Source organism: Anabrus simplex, chromosome 3 (genome assembly GCF_040414725.1).
Source record: "Anabrus simplex isolate iqAnaSimp1 chromosome 3, ASM4041472v1, whole genome shotgun sequence".
NCBI classification, from domain to species: Eukaryota; Metazoa; Arthropoda; class Insecta; order Orthoptera; family Tettigoniidae; genus Anabrus; species Anabrus simplex.
Window position 1 is genome coordinate 396,782,222 of NC_090267.1, and position 22,797 is coordinate 396,805,018.

At 39.8% G+C, this 22,797-nt stretch overlaps 1 protein-coding gene across 2 annotated transcripts in view; it reads right to left on the reverse strand.

The window, feature by feature from the left end:
• LOC136866425 (PAX3- and PAX7-binding protein 1) overlaps positions 1 to 22,797 on the reverse strand; it is a 337,700-nt gene that overhangs the window by 255,352 nt on the left and 59,551 nt on the right. For both annotated transcript variants that reach the window (XM_067143350.2, XM_067143349.2), the window contains one exon: positions 3,835 to 3,976. In XM_067143350.2, the coding sequence (XP_066999451.2) occupies positions 3,835 to 3,976 (142 nt within the window). The remainder of the gene's footprint in view (positions 1 to 3,834; positions 3,977 to 22,797) is intronic.

A 22,797-nucleotide genomic window follows, 5' to 3' on the forward strand; every position in this document is an offset into this window, starting at 1 on the left:
TATGTAGCACGCCCATATGCAAGATTACTATTATCACATGTAAAGAACGCTTATTTTTTATTATTTTCACCCATCTGAACACTCCTATCTTACACTAGTATACTTACGAACATAATATAAAGATATGTAGTGTATTGTGTTAACAGATCTGTAGAATAACACAGCCAAATGGACCAAAATTTACCACGCGTTAAGCCCCATAAGTATAAGAAACATCTTCACCTTGCTTTTTGTGTGAGTAGTAGTTGGACCTTCTCTCTTTAGTAACCAGCAGTAATCAGCCAGCATGTTTTTGTTCCATTTCCCTTGATATCTGCGTTCCATTTCCTGTAGATCCTGATGGAATCTTTCTCCTTGTTCTTTGCTCAGCATTCATAGGTTCTCAGGTAAATAGTCCAGATGTGCATGTAACATGTGCACTTTCAAGCAGCCTAAATCTTGGAAAGAAACAAGCAATCTATCCACCATCTGTTTGTAGCCTGAATCCTTTGTGTTTCCAAGAAAGGTTTTGACCACATTCCGGAATGCTGTCCATGCCGATCGCTCTGCAGCGTACATAACATTTTCAAAATTAGCATCGGTAAGAAGTTTTCTGATACATGGACCTGTAAAAATACCCTCCTTGATTTTGGAATTCTTTTTTTTGCAAGGTGCTTTACGTCGCACTGACACAGACAGGTCTTATGGCGACGATGGGACAGGAACGAGCTAGGGGTGGGAAGGAAGCGGCCGTGGCCTTTATTAAGGTACAGCCCCAGCATTTGCCTGGTGTGAAAATGGGAAACCACAGAAAACCATCTTCAGGGCTGCCGACAGTGGGGTTCGAATCTACTATCTCCCGAATACTGGATACTGGCCGCAATTAAGTGACTGCAGCTATCAAGCTCGGTAGATTTTGGAATTATTGATGCCTGGGTATCGATAACACAGGTACTAAAAGCATTCACCTTCAGTGTTTAGGGCCTTAACAAACTGCTTCATAAGCCCTCGTTTGATATGAAGCAGAGGTAACAGTATTTTGCTCTTTTGAACAAGTTTCTTGTTTTATGCTTTTCGACCCCACAATCCATTGTCTACGTGGCCATTCTTTTTGAGTCCAGTGATGTAACCTTGCTCAACTGTCCCATTCACACAGAAAGCAGGGGTGCTTTGTGTAACCTCCTTGTAAACGTAACAGAATACCTACCACTTTGAAATCACCACACACTTGCCACTTGTGTTCCTGGTACTTCAGTTTACACAACAGCATTTCAAGATTTCCATATGTTTCTCGCATAATAACTGAATGAGCAACGGGAATGGATGCATGGAGGTCTAAGTACATAATAGTAATTAAAGGTGGTTGGATTTTGCAGTTCAATGCGGACTGTACAGTTGACCTAGATAAATGACAGCTACGATGGAAAGAGTTGGGGGGAAGAATATACTTAAATGACATATGTCGTATGGGAATCACCTCGTGTTGCAACAAGTTGAGCAAAGCTGGAAATGAAGCGTGAATGAGGAGTGGAGCGGGTGAGATTTTAACGAAGCCCTGAGAAGGAGGTGCGGGGAGGAAGAGAGGAAAGAGGAAGGAAGTGAAGCGGAAAGAAAGGGGCGGAGGGTCAAGGTGGGGCTGAGGAATTTGGGAATACAGACGATTGCCTAAGTAATGTAAACAGAATGAAAAATCGGACCTTGACTATTTGATTTTGTGTTTCTGAAAATATGAATGAGCAGGTCAAATAGAATATTCGGTTTTTAGGAAATGTCATTAAGAATTTTATTTCATGTAACTAAGTCTTAACTTCAATTCTATGAGTTGCACATACAGTTTTTAAGACCTTTGTGTCTATACAGTACATTGTTTATTTTCTTCAATGTATTTGTGTTGATTTGCTTTAAGGCTGATGATGACCTACAGTTAAGGTCGAAACTAGTCCCTGAACGTAAATGTAATGTAAAACAATGTACAGTTTGAATTGAAAAGGTGGACCTTAATAATAAAATATTTAAATACCATTGTAATCACTGTTCAATACGGACCTATCATAATGAAATTTATATCTTTTAATTTAGAGAGAGAGCCGAAAGTATGGGTACAGGGCAAAAGTCTGATATAGCTTTTTTGGAGACTTCTTTGGAATACAAACAATAAAGTCATCTCTCCATTTAGCTGGAAAATAACTAGTGGTAAGACAGGTGTTAAATATAGAGGTAGAAAGGTAAATACAGGAGTATCTTGATATACTTCAGACAAGAATTTTGCCTGCCATCCAAACCCTGTATGGTGATGAAATGTTTTACTTACAGCAAGATGGAGCCCCACCTCACTACCATTGAGATTTCAGGTTATACCTGGATGATGCTCTACCCAGATGGTGGTTCGGTCAAACAGGTGCAATTGAGTACCCACCCCTCTCCTAATTTGGCACCACTGGACTTCTACATGTAAGGGATCGTCAAGAACAGTGCGCATCGACAAAAACCTGCTATAATCAACAAGCTATGTGAAAAAATCGTAGTGTCAGGTACTGTCATTACGCCAGATACACGAACAGTCGTAATTTGGTCTGCAGTTTAGCCCCATCAGCATTGTTTAGAAGCTGCTGGTGGTCATTTCGAACATATAACTCTCTCTCAGTGCCAAAAATTGTAGCTGCAAGTCAAATTTGTCAGAAGATATAGATTATCAAACAGTGAGTACATTTCATGGACCCCACCACCCCTCCTGTATACTTGTTATAAATGGCAAAATTATATCAGTGATATTGGTGATGCAGGAGATAGGAGTGTCATTAATTCCCACAGCTGGAGAATTCAAGAGTATCTCCTCTCTCACTTTGTTATCTGTAACTGTTCAGAATATATGAGCCAAAACATAAATTAGAGGAGAATTACTTGCACATAGCATGAAGATGCTGCAATAAAAATTGATTTAAATAATGTTATCCACAGCCTTATATTCCACTCACTTCTTTTATAGTATATCTGAGCACCTTCACATTCCATAGACTGAGCAGGGTCACACTTGCCAACTTGGATTCAGAAAGCCAGTGAGCATTCTACTATCTGAAGCACTCAGCCCAGCTAACAGTTTCATAAAGTCAGTCCTAGGTTCTCTTTATTGGGTTAGCCAGCAAATTCTTTGCAAGATAATATTTTAGCTTCCTGACTGTCAACTCAATTTGTTCGGTACAGTTGGGATATTTATTTCATTGAGGATTTCATGAAATGAAATGTTTTGAGAATTTTTTGAGAACCAGAATAAACTTATGCTCAGTAGTATACTAGACCTATCTGAAACTTTCTATTTTCTGAATAATTATTCTCCTCCAAACCAACCTGTCATTATCATAACCTTTTCTACTGTACGTTAGTAACTATGTCTAGAAAAGTGTAGCAAGACATATCCACAAGTTACAAGATGTTCCAACAGATTTCAAGTCACTGATTACGTATTCTAAATGATTTTGTAACAACGCTAAAGAAAAGATCAGATCGTTTACAGTACAATAGACAAACAAATCTTGGACAACTATTGTCTGGTTAATTTCAATACAATTTTATTTTTATATCTAACACTTTGCTTCTAATAAATAAAAAATATGAATTCCATACAGTTATATGAGGCATAATAGCTAAGTCAATAGACTCTCACCAAAGCAGTTGCGGTTAAAATCTTTACCAATAAATGCGAGATTTTTGAAATGAAGAGTCACACACCATCATTCAGAATCTCCCATGGTTATGATGCTGATATCAATAATAACATAAAACTGAAAGCTTGCTTCCCTGCCCTACTGTTATGTATACAATATACAGCATTATCAAAATTCCACAATAGAAACTTACTTTCCAGAAGTAGTTTTACGTGATCTGGTTGAGAAAATTTGGGATACTTTTCATCTTCTTCCGAACTTACTCCATCAGCTTCAGCCATTTCAGCTTCTCGTCCATTCATTACAATTGGCATCTCCGTATTCTTCAGTACAATCTGAAATACAAGAAAATATGTTGGGTGATCACATCATAGATGAAACAAAAATTGGAACAAAAATTGGAACAATAGTATTTTATCAAAACTACATGGCAATAGCCCAAAAGCTTATTAGCATGTTAACAATTACAGGCCATGAAAGCATCAATCTAAATACCCATTTATTTATTTATTTATTTATTTTGCTGTCAGTTTAATATTGTACCAAATTCAGATAGGCTTTCAACAATACACAGCAGTGCACAAATTAATCCAAACACAGGAGTTTCCATGGCTTTTAATAATTAATGTTAGCAAAATTGTGTGTTCCTGCAATATACTGTTTCTGCTTTCAACCAAATTGCATTTTTGGTGTATGGTAGCATTATTGTTTGGTATAATACATCTGTGAGAAAGTTGTCGAACATTCTGGCAGCCATTCCCTCTCCTTCCAGGGTCCAACTTCTTTCTCCCTGTGTGTACCTTACAGTCACAGTGTTGGCTCCATGCACGGTGGAGTGTCGTTCACTCTGTTTGACCTTGAGTAAAAGCGCTGTAAGTTCACTGCACTATCTCGCAGATGTATGATACTAGTTACGTAACCATTGTACGCAAGTTATGTTAATATTTTGTGATTATTAGGGTTTAAGAGAACATTAATTTTAGTGACAGTGTTTTGTAATTAATTCGTATAATATGGACCCATGACCAAGTCAATCTCAAAAATCAGGGCATACTGATAATATGGAAACACAAATTGATTATCCTCAATGAGTCCTAAGAGAAAATCAATCAAACTTCAAAACTGCTTTAGAAGAAATGATTTCTGAAGTGATAAACGAAAGTAATATTGATCTGGACTATGAGATAGAAAGTGATGATGAAACGGATTCAGAACAGGAAGCAGTTTATAATTATGGAGGGGAGGACATAGACACACATGAAGGTGATCTAACAAACATGAATTTTAAACATCGAAATGTGAATTTATGCTTTTAGTTTTCCAGTAATTTATTTCTTTTACCAATTCTAGGTTCTTTATATAGAAGAGAAGTAATCAATCAAAGTTTTGTTTCTAGATATTTGAGAAAAATAGAAAGGTTTACTTTTTCGGAGCTTCATTTTAGCATTTTTTCTGGATTCGTAATTCTTTTTCGCCTAATATCTGCTGTGACATGATTGACAACATACGTTTCAACTAATTGTATCCAATAAACAACAACAAAAAGTAAGAAAACATTGTACAATTTAATAGTAAATGTCTAGTGTCTGACAGACACCACAATACCAATTGTTGTTGTTTGAGACATCAGTCCATAGAATGGTTTGATGAAGGCCTCCATGCCACCCTATCCTGTGCTAACCTTTTCATTTCTACGTGACTATTGCATCCCACATCTGTTCTAATCTGCTTGTCATATTCATACCTTGGTCTACCCCTGCCGTTCTTACCACCTACACTTCCTTCAAAAACCAATTGAACAAGTCCTGGGTGTTTTAAGATGTGTCCTATCATTTTATCTCTTCTTCTCGTCAAATTTACCCAAATCGATCTCCTCTCGGCAATTCGATTCAGTACCTCTTCATTCGTGATTCGATCTATCCACATCACCTACAGCATTCTTCTGCAACACCACATTTCAAAAGCTTCTATTCTCTTCCTTTCTGAGCTAGTTAATCATCCATGTTTCACTTCCATACAATGCCACACTCCACATGAAAGTCTTCAAAAACATCTTTCTAATTCCTATATCAATGTTTGAAGTGAGCAAATTTCTTTTCTGAAGAAAGCTCTTCCTTGCTTGTGCTAATCTGAATTTAATGTCCTCCTTACTGCTGCCATCATTAGTTATTTTACTACCCAAGTAACAATATTCATCTACTTCCTTTAAGATCTCATTTCCTAATTTAATATTTCCTGCATCACCTGCCTTCGCTCGACTGTTCTCCATTACTTTTGTTTTGAACTTATTTATTTTCATCTTGTACTCCTTACCCAAGATTGTGATTCCCTTTCCAAATTCCTCTTTGATTTCCTTTACTGCCTGTTCTATGTAAACATTGAAAGGGGGGGGGGGGGAGGGAGGGACGACAAACTGCAGCCTTGCCTCACTCCTTTCTGAATTGCTGCTACTTTTTCAAAGCCCTCGATTCTTATCACTGCAGACTGATATTTTTATACAGATTGTAGATAATTCTTCGTTCTCGGTACTTGATCCCAAACCTTCAGAATCTTAAATAGCTTGGTCCAATCAACATTATAGAATGCCTTTTCTATATCTACGAATGCCATGTACGTGAGCTTGTCCTTCTTGATTCGATCCTCTAAGATCAGGTGTAAAGTCAGGATTGCTTCACATGTTCCCACATTCTTCTGAAGCAAAACTGATCTTCTCCCAACTCATCTTCAACTTGTTTTTCCATTCTTCTGTAAATAATACATGTTAAAATTTTGCAGGCATGAGATACTAAACTAATGGTGCGGTAGTTTTCACACCTGTCAGCACCGGCTTTCTTGGGAATAGGTATAACAACATTCTGCCGAAAATCAGATGGCACTTCTCCTGTCTCATACATCTTACACACTAAATGGAATAATTTTGCTATGCTGGTTTCTCCTAAGGCAGTCAGTAATTCAGAGGGAATGTCATCAATTCCAGGTGCCTTGTTCCTATTCAGGTCGCTCACAGCTCTGTCAAACTCTGACCTCAAAATTGGGTCACCCATTTCATCAGCATCAACAGCCTCTTCTTGTTCAAGGACCAAATTATCTACATCTTTACCTTGATACAACTGTTGAATATGTTCCTGCCATCTTTCTGCCTTGTCTTCTTTCCCTAGAAGTGGCTTTCCATCTGAGCTCTTAATATTCATACCTAGATTTCCTTTCACCAAAGGTTTCCTTGATTTTCCTGTATGCAGCATCTACCTTTCATAGGACCATACAACCTTCGACAGCCTTGCACTTCTCCTTCAGCCAGTCTTCCTTAGCTACCTTGCACTTTCTATCCACTTCATTCTTTCATTGCCTGTATTCTTTTCTGCCATCTTCATTTCTAGCATTCTTGTATTTTCTTTGTTCATCAATCAGGTCCTAGTTCGTGAACCATGGGCAACGGCTGAGTGGCCTATTAAGCGGTCTTGAGAGTTGGGATACCAGATGCTATGGAATGGGAGTGGCCATCTCGGACATATTCTGAGTCATGGCCCTCCTTGTGCTCAGGCGGCTAAGACTATAGAATTCACCGGTGGTCCATAACCCGTTAGAGGAGAGATCCTCACTTGGACTACGTGTAAGTAGGGTAGCATCCTGCTTCATGAATTTACCGAGCTCAGAACATTTTAAGCAAGCCTCGGACCTATGGGAATAATGGAGTCCCATTCCCATTTGACAGGCGAGGGACTCCTTGGAAACAACTTGGCGAACTAAATGGAATTCGATGGGGAGTTATCAATATTAATGGGGCTTATGAAGAAAAAGAAGGTAGAACTGGCTGAGTCAGCTAAGAGGATGCATCTGGATGTGCTAGGAGTAAGTGATATTCGGGTAAGGGGAGATAACAAGGAAGGGATAGGAGATTATAAAGTGTACCTGACGGGTGTTAGAAAGGGAAGGGCAGAGTCTGGGGTAGGGCTCTTTATCAGGAATACCACTGCACGCAACATAGTTTCTGTTAGGCACGTAAATGAGCGAATGACGTGGGTAGATTTGCCAGTTGAGGGAATTAGGACTAGAATTGTGTCCGTTTATTCACCATGTGAGGGTGAAGATGAGGATGAAGTTGACAAGTTTTATGAAGCATTGAGTGACATCGTGGTCAACAGCAAGGATAGAACAGTGTTAATGGGCGATTTCTATGCAAGAGTTGGGAATAGAACTGAAGGATACGAAAGGGTGATTGGTAAATTGTGGGGATGATATGGAAGCTAATGGGAATGGGAAGCGTTTGCTGGACTTCTGTGCTAGTACGGGTTTAGTTGTTACGAATACATTCTTCTTCCCACTACACATGGGAGGCTAGGGGTACCACATCCATAACAGACTATATCTTAACAGACTTCGAATTCAGGAAATCTGTTAGGAATGTACGAGTTTTCCACAGATTTTTCGATGATACAGACCACTATCTAACCTGTAGTGAACGCCTAGGATATAGAAAGTGAAATCTGTCTGCAAACGAATAAGGGTAGAAAATCTCCAGGACGAGGAAATTAGACAGAAGTACATGGATATGATTAGTGAGAAGTTTCGAACAGTAGACAGTAAGCAGGTTCAGGATATAGAAAGTGAATTGGTGACATACAGAGATGCTGTAGTAGAAACAGCAAGGGAATGCCTAGGAACAACTATGCGTAAAGATGGGAAAAGGCGAACATCTTGGTGGAATGATGAAGTGAGAGCAGCTTGTAAACGTAAAAAGAAGGCTTATCAGAAATGGCTCCAACAAGGGCCGAGGCAGACAGGGATTTGTATGTAGATGAAAGAAACAGAGTGAAACAAATAGTTGTTGAATCCAAAACGAAGTCATGGGAGTAATTCAGGTGAACTCATAATAGATCCCAGGGAATCACTAGAGAGGTGGAGGGAATATTTTGAAGATCTTCTCAATGTAAAAGGAAGTCATCTTGGTGGTGTTGCGAACAGCCAAGCTCATGGGGAGGAGGAAAATGATGTTGATGAAATTATACTTGAGGAAGTGGAAAGGATGGTAAATAAACTCAATTGTCATAAAGCAGCAGGAATAGATTAAATTAGACCTGAAATGGTGAAGTATAGTGGGAAGGCAGGGATGAGATGGCTTCATAGAGTAGTAAAATTAGCATGGAGTGTTGGTAAGGTACCTTCCGATTGGACAAAAGCAGTAATTGCACCTATCTATAAGCAAGGAAACAGGAAAGATTGCAACAACTATCGAGGTATCTCATTGATTAGTATACCAGGCAAAGTATTCACTGGCGACTTGGAAGGGAGGGTGCGATCAGTCGTTGATAAGACGTTGGATGAAACCCAGCGTGGTTTCAGACCGCAGAGAGGCTGTCAGGATCAGATTTTCAGTATGCGCCAGGTAATTGAAAAATGCTACGAGAGGAATAGGCAGTTGTGTTTATGTTTCATAGATCTAGAGAAAGCATATGACAGGGTACCGAGGGAAAAGATGTTCGCCATACTGGGGTACTATGGAATTAACCCTTAACTTTGGACGTGCGTTCAACATGACCGCGGTGGAAAAGTAAACACGTGCCACACCTCGCTTATCACCCTGCCAGTATATTTGCTTGCAAAACCTTTCTATTTTAAGATGACCTCTCCACTGTATTTATCTTATCTGTCATAAATAACCGTGCAGCTGCGATATTTATCTTATCTGTCATAAATAACCGTGCAGCTGCGATAAGAAGCTGATGAGTTTCGTAGCGGCCTGGGTGACCGCACATCCATGGTTTGAAGCAGTCTTCAGTTGATAGTGCTGTGTGTAGCAATGAGTCAGCGTGAAGGTACTTCGGTGAGTGTCCGAACATGTGATGCAAATTACGAAGGAACAATTACCGAGTGGTTTGAAGAAGACATGAGTGATGTGGACGATGGTGATAGTGAAATAGAGAGTGATCACAATACCGATACTGAGACTGAAGGAGAGGGAGAAGAAGATGAAAGTTCCGCGCTACTGGCTGATGATTCACGTTCTAAGTGTTTTTATGGTAGAAATAGGTACAAATGGTCGTCTGCGGAACCTCCACAGAATGTGCGTACACCTCGTCACAATATCGTGATTCACCTTCCCGGTTTGCGCCCTTCAGCTCGAGTTGGAAACAGTGTGGATCCTGTTACGGCATGGACACTAATATTTAGTGAAGAAATGGTGAACTTACTAGTGCAATGGACAAATGTGAAACTCAGTGCAATGAGAAGTAATTACCGAAAGTCTACCCGACCAGAATTACAAAATGTTGACGCAGTTGAAATGAAAGCTTTTCTAGGCCTTTTTCTTTATTCGGCGGTTTTCAAATCTAACAAAGAGGACATCGCTTCAGTCTTCGCAGCTGATGGTACGGGCTGTGAAATATTTCGTGTTGTGAGGTCAGGTACAAGGTTTTCCATTCTCCTGTGCAGCCTGCGTTTTGACAATCCTGAAGACAGAACGCAGCAGAGAGAGACAGATCCTATTGAACCCATATCTGAGCTTCTGAATATGTTGATTCAGAACTCTCAAAGGTGTTACTCCATGGGCACAAATGCAACAGTAGATGAGATGCTAATTGGTTTCAGAGGTCGGTGTAAGTTCAGAATGTATATTCCGAACAAGGCTGAGAAATATGGAGTGAAATTGATGTGCCTAACCGATTCGAAAAATAGTTATTTGTACAATGCATATATTTATGCAGGGAAGGACACTGATGGAATAGGTCTTTCAAGAGAAGACAGAAAATTTTCAAAGCCAACTCAGGCAGTTCTTCGTTTATCGGAACCAATACAGGGTACAAATAGAAATATAACAGCTGACAATTGGTTCACCTCAGTGGAGCTTGTTCAGGAGCTGAGGAAAAGGGGACTCACTTATGTTGGGACAGTAAGAACGAACAAGAAGGAAATTCCAACTAACTTCTTGCCTTCCAAGCAGAGAAAGGTCGGTTCCTCTGTGTATGGCTTCACGAAAGACATAACTCTTCTCTCACACGGTCCGAAAAGAAACAAAGCTGTTTTGTTAGTATCCTCTATGCACCATGGGAAAGCAACTGATGCGGACATGGGGAAGGAAGAGATGATTCAGTTTTATAATTCTACGAAGTCTGGAGTAGATACTTTGGATCAGATGTCAGCCAACTACTGCACAGGTAGAAGAACAAGAAGGTGGCCGATGGCAGTCTTCTTCCGTATCGTCGATATTGCAGCTGTGAATGTGAATATCTTGCATCAGTCCTATCGCGAGAGCCCCCAAATGACCAGGCAACATTTTCTGAAAGAACTTGCTGCTCAACTCACTAGGCCACACATGATAAGAAGATTATCAAATCCCAGGATCCCAAGAGATATTCGAGGCGCTATCTCTAGAATTTTGAGCATCCCTGCGGAGCGTATCAACATTTCCGAGGAGAAGCTTGAAAAATGGATAACTTGTCGTCTGTGCCCACCAGCAAAGAAGAGAAAAACATATTACAAGTGCTACAGATGTGAAAAACCAGTATGCTTGGAGTGTACAAGGAAGATCTGCTTCGAATGTGTTGAGTGAGAGTAACACTGAGGGCCAAGTTCAGTGCTTGCAATTTCCACCCCAACAAGAGATCAGTCTAATGTATCATTAATTTTCAGTGCAGTGGTTATCAAACATCTTTAATACCCAAGTTAGGGTCAATTTTTGTTGATAGTGTAAAGGATATGTGTGTGTTTAAATGGAACAGTGTATTCTGAATAACGAAAATTGCTGCGACTGCAATCTGCAGGTATGAGGGTTATACAAATTAACAAATGGAAAATATTTTTGTGGTTTTGGGTTCAATAAAGCGTAATTATTCAAATAAAAGCAGCTAGCAATTTATCTCATTAACCGTCCCTTCCGTAGTCAAATTAATTTTCATGCGGTCTCAGTGACCTCACGTCCATGTTGATGTCACTGAAAATGTACGTCAATAGTTAAGGGTTAAAGGTAGATTATTAAAATCAATCAAAGGTATTTACGTTGACAATTGGGCTTCAGTGAGAATTGATGGTAGAATGAGTTCTTGGTTCAGGGTACTTACAGAGGTTAGACAAGGCTGTAATCTTTCACCTTTGCTGTTCGTAGTTTACATGGATCATCTGCTGAAAGGTATAAAATGGCAGGGAGGGATTCAGTTAGGTGGAAATGTAATAAGCAGTCTGGCCTATGCTGACGACTTGGTCTTAATGGCAGATTGTGCCGAAAGCCTGCAGTCTAATATCTTTGAACTTGAAAATAGGTGCAATGAGTATGGTATGAAAATTAGCCTCTCGAAGACTAAATTGATGACAGTAGGTAAGAAATTCAACAGAACTGAATGTCAGATTGGTGATACAAAGCTAGAACAGGTCGATAATTTCAAGTATTTAGGTTGTGTGTTCTCCCACGATGGTAATATAGTAAGTGAGATTAAATCAAGGTGTCGTAAAGCTAATGCAGTGAGCTCGCAGTTGCGATCAACAGTATTCTGTAAGAAGGAAGTCAGCTCCCAGACGAAACTATCTTTACATTGGTCTATTTTCAGACCAACTTTGCTTTACGGGAGCGAAATCTGGGTGGACTCAGGATATCTTATTCATAAGTTAGAAGTAACCGACATGAAAGTAGCAAGAATGATTGCTGGTACAAACAGGTGGGAACAATGGCAGGAGGGTACTCGGAATGAGGAGATAAAGGCTAATTTAGGAATGAACTCGATGGATGAAGCTGTGCGCATAAACCGGCTTCGGTGGTGAGGTCATGTGAGGCGAATGGAGGAGGATAGGTTACCTAGGAGAATAATGGACTCTGCTACGGAGGGTAAGAGAAGTAGAGGTAGACCAAGGCGATGATGGTTAGACTCGGTTTCTAACGATTTGAAGATAAGAGGTATAGAACTAAATGAGGCCACAACACTAGTTACAAATCTAGGATTGTGGATGTACGTACAGTATGTATGTATGTATGTATGTATGTATGTATGTATGTATGTATGTATCAATCAGGTCTAGTATCTCCTGAGTTATACACTGATTCTTAGTTGATCTTTTCTTCCTTTCTAACATTTCTTCAGCAGCCCTACTGACTTCATTTTTCATGACTATCCACTCTTCCTCTATTGTGTTTCCTTCAGCCTTTTCATTTAGTCCTTGTGCAACATGCTCCTTGAAACAATCCCTCACATTCTTTTCTTTCAACTTGTCTAGATCCCATCTTTTTGCATTCTTTCCTTTCTTCAATTTCTTCAGCTTCAGATGGCATTTCATGACCAACAAGTTGTGGTCAGAGTCCACGTCTGCTCCTGGGAAAGTTTTGCAATCCAACACCTGGTTTCTGAATCTCTGCTTAATCATAATGAAGTCTATTTGATACCTTCCAGTGTCTCCAGGCCTCGTCCACGTATAAAGCCGTTGTTTGTGGTGTTTGAACCAAGTATTGGCAAGGACTAAATTATGATCAGTGCAGAATTCAACTAGCCGACTTCCTCTTTCGTTCCTTTGTCCCAATCCGGATTCTCCTACTGTATTACCTTCTCTTCCTTGGCCTACCACTGCATTCCAGTCTCCCATCACAATTAGATTCTCATCACTTGTTACATATTGTATTAAATCTTCTATCTGTTCATATATTCTTTTGATTTCCTCATCATCCGCTGAGCTAGTAGGCATACAGACCTGCACTATTGTGGTAGGCATTGGTTTGGTGTCTATCTTGACGACAATAATTCTTTCACTATGCTGGTCGTAGTAGCTTACTCGCTGCCCTATTTTCTTATTCATTACTAAACCAACTCCTGCATTTCCCCTGTTTGATTTTGTGTTGATAATTCGGTAATCGCCTGACCAAAAATCCTGTTCTTCCTGCCAACGTACTTCACTTATACCAACTACATCTAACTTTAGTCTATCCATCTCCCTTTTCAGATTCTCTAATCTACCACAACGATTCAAACTTCTAACACTGTACGCTCCGACTCGCAGAATGTCAGTATCCATCTTCCTGATGATCGCCCCCTCTCGTGTAGTCTCCACCCAGAGATCCGAATGCGGGACTAGTGTACTTCCGGAATATTTTACCCGGGAGGAAGCCATCATCAGTACATCATTCATACAGAGAGCGAGCTGCATGTCCTCGGGAGTTAGTTACGGCTGTAGTTTCCCGTTGCTTTCAGCCGTGTAGCAGTATCACACAACTAAGCCAGGTTGAGTATTATTACCAGGCCACATCAGTCAGTCACCCAGACTGCCGCCCTTGCATCTTCCAAAAGGCTGCTACCCCCCTTTCGATGAACCATTCCTTAGTCTGGTCTCTCAACAGATATCCATCCGATATGGTTCCACCTGTGGCTCTCGGCTATCTGCTTCATTGGGACACGCAAGCCTCCCCACCGCAGCAAGGTCACATGGTTTGCAGGAGAGGCGATACCAATCATGTTACAAAATTTGTGATACCAATTGAGGGTTAAATGTACTTTATAACACCGTACTAATTTATGTCTTAAAAGCGAGGGTATTTCAGTTTTCAGTGTTGTGTATTGTTAGTTTTGTGATGGATACCACCCTGTAAAAATACGCAATAAAAGCGACATAAGCTGAGTATATCACTATAGTGCAAAGACAAAATTCTTTGGAATGTAGTGTTGACATGGCTATGGTAAATTCAATTTTGAAGTGATTGTGAGAAACTGGGCCCTTTTCATTGCTAGTGGAGGGTAACTGACATCGGAAGTGCAAGAATATTTATGACGAGGAGAAAATTTAAAACACAGGCTTTCTGCTGTTGACCTAAACTGAGACTTAAAAAAAAAAAAAAAAAAAAAAAAAAAAAAAAAAAAAAAAGTAGATGTTTTCATTACAATGGTTTGCTGCCAACTGCTGGAAGTTGTAAGAAGAGCATGCAGACTTGAAAAGATGCAGCTTCTCATGGACGTAATACACAAAAAGAGATTGATATGGGCTAAAATTAATAAGCAATGGAACGTAGAAGACTGGAAGAAAGTCGTATTTTCTAATGAAAGCCGTTTCGAAGCTTGTAGTCAGCAAATTCAATCTGTGTGTAAAGAGCAATCAGAGAAAACATCAGTGGCTCATATTAAACAAGCACCTGATCATCCACACAAAAAGTGATGTTATGGGGATGTTTCACCCACAAAGGGCCAGGAACTTCAGTCCCTGTTGGGAAATGATGAACAGTGACTAGCCTATAGAAATCATTTAAAGAAGAGTGGTGTCCAAGTTATAAAAATTCTCTCCAGATGACAATGATGTCTTTCAACAAGATTGTGCACCATGTCACACATCCAAATGTGAACAAATTCTTTGCTGACAATAACATTCAAGTGTTCTCTCTGCTAAGCAACTCACCTGATATCAAACCAATCAAAATCTTATGGACCATTCATGAGATAAGAATGGTGAAATCCAATAGAATGAAAGTGAACATGGTATGTCCCCTTATCAAGGTGTGGTTTCACGAAGATGAACATTTGTGCAAAATTAGTGTAATTCATGCCATAAAAATACAGTGCTGTTCTAGAAAAAACAATGGTAGTCACATCAAGCACTTAAGTATGATGTTTCTGTAGTTCCAGAAGTAATTTTCTCTAGTTTTATGACTTTCATTACATGATCCATTTTGTGTCTCTTGTTCAGATTAATTTGTACACTACTGTAGGATAAGAGAAGGATAGTACTGGTAGCAGCTGAGGCCTTAATTATGACACAGTCCCAGCTCTATCCTGATATAAAAATAGAAAAATGCAGAAAACCATCTTGACAGCTGCTGAGAGTAGGATTTGAACCCACCATCTCCCTAACATAAGCTTACAGCTACATGACCCAAACCATGCAGTAAATACATCCAGTGACACCCTCATTCTCTGAGGAATCATATCTGTTCCTTCCAATGAGTATGCTTCACAAAGTCATGCATACAACAAGTGCTGCAAGTTCAAATCCCGTGAAGTATACTTGTGGAACACCCTGTGGGCATGTGGGAAAGTTTCCGCTCGTCATCTGGTGACACGTAATCAATATCTTTCTAGAAGAAATATAAAGTTTAAATATTACTAGCTAGCAGGGACCGACTATTAAAAATCCTGCACATTCACTGGCCTTAAGCCAAAATGCTGATGTGTTTATTTTGCCTTGCGGGAGCGAGCTTCTGGAGCTTGGCGTGGTGTGGTGTGACACGCTATCACTTTTTGTTTGGGTCTGCTGTAGGGCAGACTAGTGTCTGTGGTAGCCATTGTTCCACTGGGAGCCTTAACCAGTTCTTGGGGTACGATGTTCTTTCTTTTCGGTTCAATGATTTAATTAAACTAAATATTTGTGTGCAGAAATGTCTGTCATTTTCTACTACCTTTGGTATTCTAAAAGGAAATTTTAAAATTTGGACCTCGCCATCCACACCCTTGTGATGCAACCTAATTTAATATCAAACTTGTGTGTTAATTAACTGTACAATTCCTTATTTGCTTGACTTTATGAGAATGGGAGTAGCCCACCTTGTGTAGTGAGGATGTTTCTCATCGGTAGATTTTAATTGACATAATAACAAACGGAAACAATAAGATCCACCTATTCGATACTAAATATAATAGGCATGTGCCCTAAATAAAGATGGTTGGTGCATTCAGCACAATTATCCATTTTTCTCCACAAAGTATACTTAAGAAGTTGATGATGATGATGATGATGCTTGTTGTTTAAAGGGGCCTAACATCTAAGGTCATCGGCTCAACTTAAGAAGTTCAGCGTCACTCAGTGGCGATGCATTTCAGCTTCCATAACTTTAAGATGTTTCGTTTTACTAGTGTTTTGCCTTTGTGTTTTGTTCATTATCAAGTAATATATAAAGTTTCCTTAGAAAACCATTTACTTTATTCATGACCTCAACTATAAAAGCTTACAATCGTATGGCAACACTCCTCGTCTTCCATGCTTGATTATTTCCTTATCATTTCTTCCACTTTCCTCTATGATACTTCCCATGTACTTGAAACTGTCTACCTACCTAACCTGTTCCCTCCAAGTATTATCCCTGTAATAGGTCTCTTCTTCTTTATAGTTGTGATCATGATCTCACTCTTTTTGGTATTAAATTTCATTCCATGTTGTTCCATCTCATCTTCCCATGCATCTAACTTTTCCTGGATATCCTCTTCCTTCCCCCCCAGATTTAAAAATCATCTGCAAACGTCATCACTTTCATTTTTCCTTCCCCAATTTCGTCATTAAATCGTCTATTACTACAATGAAGAGCATAAGGTAACAGAGCACTTCCTTGCCTTAACATTTTTCCCTCAAACAGTCTGTTCTCCCCCCCCCTACTTTCACACAACTGACACTCCCATAATACATCTCCCTCACTCTTTCTATTGTCTATTTCTCGACCCTTTTTTTTTCTGTAATGCTTCCCATACCTTGTTTCTGCACACCCAATCATATGCTTTCTTGAAGTCCAATAAGACCATCAGTAGATCTTTACGCCACTCATAAGGATGCTCTTGCGATTGTCTTACTGCAAATATAAGGTCTACTATGGACCTTCCTGATATGAAGCAATAAGGTTCTTCTATTAACTTTTCTTCCACCCTATTTCTGATTCTGTTCTCCACAATCTTCTCAAACACCCACGTGGTATGTTACTACATGATATAAATTTCATTATTATTTTGTCCGTACCGACAGCTATTATTCTAAAAATGTTCTAATTCTTTATTTCCTCCTATTCAATACAATATGTTTTTACAACAACAACAACAATAACAATAACAATAACAATAATAATAATAATAATAATAATAATAATAGATTGTCTTACAAACTTTGTAGAAAACACACCCAGACAATCAACACTATCAAACAAACCTTGCTACCGGTACATCCAACAGTCCACAAAAAAGCAGCTTTTAACAGCATGATTCACAGAGCTTTCAATTTCCCCTCTTTCCCACAAATATTATAAGAATGAAATAAAAACCATTTACGCCACAGCTGAAAATAATGGATACATTAAACACTACACACACAAAATAATCAATTTAAGAATAAATCCAATACCACTTTAAGCAAAGACTCTATGCATTTGCATTCAATACTAATAATGTCTACCAAATTACTAGCATTTTTAGAAACACAACAAAACAAAAAATACCTTTTAAAACAACTAATACCAACTTTTATTTTTTACCTACACATTGTCAATAACAACAATATATATCACAACTCAGGTGTTTACAGACTCAACTGCCATAGTGTAAGGCATCTTACATTGGGCAAACTGGTAGAAACTTCACAATAAGGTACCAAGAACATATAAACGCTAACAAACACAACCAATTTTCATCTATGAATCGACATATGAAAGATTCCAATCACAGCTACACCTCTATTGATCAAAATTTAAAAGTTCTTTATTTCGCACACAAAGGCACCCTGCTCAATAAATTTGAGAATTTATACATTCATGTAGACCAATACGACAACCCAGAATATAATCTGACTGAAATTATTGAAAAAAATGGATCTTTTATACAAAGCCATTACCCCTTTTATATGTCAAGACAAATCGCATAACTTACTGTCTTGCTTTCAACAAATCAAGACTCTGCCCCTCGCTCTCCTTCCTCCTTTATCTCCCTCCTCCCCCCCCCCCCCTTCTCCCTCTTCCAATAGGTGACAGCAGCAGCAAACCTCACCATGAGAGCAATGCACAGTCTAAACTGAATCACTGAAACAAACACTTCATACCAGCTGGGCAATGGGGAATAAGTGCAATATTTCAGTTATTATAACACCCATTCTCTCATTCCCACATAAATACTATTCTAATACAGCATTTCTATGTTAAAAGACATGCACACACACGTTCAACACTTAATTTTGGCCACAGCTCCACATACCGGTATTATCTATATTGATAGCCAACTACAACTTCACTACAAGGTCACAATTTGGCAGAACTTCGGAACATTTGGGATGTTTCCCTTAGCCCTATTTATATTTTACTTAATGTTCCGCTCAGAGACTATATTTTAACGCATTATTATTAATATCATGCAATATCCAGAACACAAGAAGTATGAGGGGATGTCAAAAAATAAGTTACACATATTATGGCAGATCAAGTAACTTTTATTGAATGCTGCACTACATTAAAAAGTGGCACAAATCCATGACACACTTTTTCAACGTAGTCACCAAGTCTCTGTAAACAACGGTCTGAACGTTCTACCAATGGTTCAATTCCTTGATAATAGAAACTCACTCCTTGGTGCGGAGCCATTTGAGAACCGCCATGTGAACTTCCTCATCGCTGGAAAATCTCTCTCCCCCAGATGTTCTTTCAACTTCCCGAAAAGATGGAACTCTCATGGTGCAAGATCTGAACTGTATGGCGGACGCTTCCATCAAAAATGTTGAAGCAAAGCTTGTGTTGTATGCACTGTTGTATTGTCATCCAGGAGAACAATGCCCTTGCCTCATTTTCCAAGCCACTTGTTCTTTTTGGTCTTGCACAGTAAGAATCGGCATTAATGGTTGAACCCTTTGCCATAAACTCTGTGCACACAACTCTTTCACAGCCAAAGAAATCGGTAGCCATGAAGTTCACTGGTGATGGCGCAACTTTGCATTTCTTCTGCGTAGGCGAGAAGGTGCATCTTCATTCCATAGATGCTCTCTTTGTTTGAGGTGTGAAATGATGCACCCATGTCTCATCGCCAGTAATGATGCAGCTAAGGAAATCATTGCCTCCCACAGAGTAATGTTGAAAGAAGTAAAGAGACGCCATAAACCTTGCATCTTTGTGTGCAGGAATCTGTGATCGCAGAACCCAGCACGAACACTATTTCCGTTACTGCAGACGATCTTGGACGATGGATTGAGCACTGCCTACTGAGATGCCCATCAGCTAAGTAATGTCCGCAATAGTCACCCTGCGACTGTTGCAAATGTTTTCCACGACTGGCTGGATACTGTCATCTGTGGTCGATGTTGACGGCCTTCCTTCCCAATCAGCCTCACCCATGCCTGCGCGGTCTTAGTCAAATTGTTGGCACCGTTTTACTATGGCTGGATGCAACAATACATTTGGTCCATATATGCCAGAATTTCACAGTGGATCTCAGTGCAATTTAGATGTTTTGCCCACAAGAATCATACTGTCCCATGTACTTCAACTTCAAGTACGTTTCCAGTTGATGCGCCATATCACTCACACACTGTGATACACTGTTATCATTACAACAGCAGAACTAAGCCTGTAGGAAGACCGGAACATGTACTCCCTCCTGACAATGTGTTGCACAATGGTCTTAGCGTGGGATGACATGTGTAACTTACTTTTTGAAGTCCTTACATATAACCTCAAGAGAAACAGATTCAGTATGTGGACTCACACATCCTTACAGTGGTGGTTCCTAACGGTTTAACCAATCAAGTTTTTATTTAGGACTAAAATCTACAAGCCTGAAAAAAATAACTTAATTCAAGAAATGGACTATATTTTAATTGCATACATGTCTTCATATAGCACAGTCACTGTTCATAACAAAAAATGAAATATTTTTCATGTATCATAGTCACCATAACGTTCACGACAAATTCGAGATGTTTTAATGTTTTCATTTAGTTATTTTACTGAGGATGGCCCAAACACAGGGCTGAAACATGTGCAGAGTGTAAACAAAACATATGATACTGAATAGGAGGAAATGTAGAATTAGAAAAATTTCAAAATAATATGTGGTATGTTTCGAGCTGTCAGTGAAGAGATTGCATGGAATGACTTTAGTAGACTATAAACTTGAACAGACCGGCCGAGTTGGCCGTGCAGTTAGAGACGTGTGGCTGTGAGCTTGCATCCAGAAGATACTGGGTTCGAATCCCACTGTCGGCAGCCCTGAAGATGGTTTTCCGTGGTTTTCCATTTTCACACCAGGCAAATGCTGGGGCTGTACCTTAATTAAGGCCAGAGCTGCTTCCTTCCAACTCCTACGCCTTTCCTATCCTATTGTTGCCACAAGACCTATCTGTGTCGGTGCGACGTAAAGCCACTAGGAAAAAAATTAAACAGAGCTTTTAAAAGTAAGATGATGATGATGGTTGTTGTTTAAATGGGCCTAATATCTAGGTTATCGGCCCCTAATTGTACGAAATATAATGACAATTTAAAAGTCCAAAATCCTCCACTGACCAGAATTCAAATCGTGAGGTTGAAGAATGAACAGATGGATCCAACCCGCAATGCCCTATATTCCCAGAAACTCACATTAAACCATAGTATACCGGGCGAGTTGGCCGTGCGCGTAGAGGCGCGCGGGTGTGAGCTTGCATCCAGGAGATAGTAGGTTCGAATCCCACTATTGGCAGCCCTGAAGATGGTTTTCCGTGGTTTCCCATTTTCACACCAGGCAAATGCTGGGGCTGTACCTGAATTAAGGCCACGGCCGCTTCCTTCTAACTCCTAGGCCTTTCCTATCCCATCGTCGCCATAAGACCTATCTGTGTCGGTGCGACGTAAAGCCCCTAGCAAAAAAAAAAAAAAAAAAAACCCATAGTATTACTGACCAAGGGACTGCTTCTAAAGCACAATACTGAATCGATGAGGCTTGTAGTCTAAAGGGGTCCAAAATCCAAGTCATCAGTCCCTCATAATGGTACTTATCGCTAGGAAAGTAGAACCAAGGTATTTGACATGTTGCGGTACTAATCAAAAGTACCGTAGACTCGCAGTATTCCGTACTCACAAGTAATGTAATGCGCACATGTAACACAGACCTATGGTATTTCTCACACTGCGGCGCCATTTACAGGCAATGCAAACCTATGGTGATCATCACATAAGTGTACTAACCACAGGGACGCGTACTATCCCATGGTGATCCTCACATAGTGGGTTCTAATCATAGGCAAGGCAAAACCATGGTGTCGCTCATATAATGGTACTAATCACAGGTACTGTAAAAGCTGAAAGCACACACTGTTGCTACTAATCACAAACCTATTATGTACCTAACATAGTTGTACTACGCGCAAGTAAAAGCGACCCATGGTGTTCCCCGCATGGTGATACTAATTACAAGTAGTCTCATGGTTCTAATTTGATCATCCCCTGGTCACCCCTTTTAGTTGCCTCTTACAACAGGCAGGGGATACCATGGGCGTATTCTTCGTCTGTGTCCCCCACCCACAGGGGGTTTTGTGTTTGGTTCGTGAGAGCATTTTATTTCGCTCAAGTCCGCCAGCAAGCCAGTTAGGACCCCCTATCCGCTACCTGGGACGCGACACGTGAGAGTATCACCTCTCCCCCTGCTACGCCAGCGTAGTAGGTAACGTTGGAATTCAAGAGGACAAATATTAATTTATAGGATGAGGAGTAAAGGACTGGAATAAATTATCAAGAGAAATTTTTGATAAGTTTCCAAGTTCTTTGAAAATGTTTAAGAAAAAGCCCGCTAAACAATGAATAGGGAATCTGCCACCTGGGCGACAGCACTAAATGCAGATCATAGATGGCTGATTGAACGTAATGGTCAGTTTCCTCGCTCCTAAATACTCTTTGGCATCACCCCTTGAAATCTTACACTAATGATAAATTCAGTTTATGGGGTTAGTACCCCTTCCTGAACTCTTGATGGCACTAACGGTGTTCAATTAGCAGTCAGCCAGCTGCCTATTAAAGAGCGATTCGCTTCTCGGTGTCTGTCTTCCCTGCATGTGACAGTGACCTTGTAGTTACATGACCTGGCTGGTGACATGGTAAGAGCAATCTTTACAATGTAAAGACCACCTCAGATCATTGTGACTCCTCTCCTGGTTGAGGACAATATTTTACAGGTTTTAAATTTTAGTACTGTTATTATGTAAATGTTAGGTTTCTTTTTCTAATAAATTATGTAGGGAACAACGACGAGAAGGAGAAGAAGTAGTAGTAGAAGAAGAAGAAGTAGTCACTTCCATAGACTTCAGAGAGGCAAAAAACACCTGTGTAATCCAATTGACTTTGACAGACACAACATCTAAATTGAAATTCATGGGCAAAATCTCAGAACCTCTTGAAATTCAGCCTGTCCATCACGGAATCCAGATCATTTTTCGTCTTCCCTTCTTACCCAGAACATTTCCTTCCAGCATAGTCATGAGGAATGTGTTATGTTGA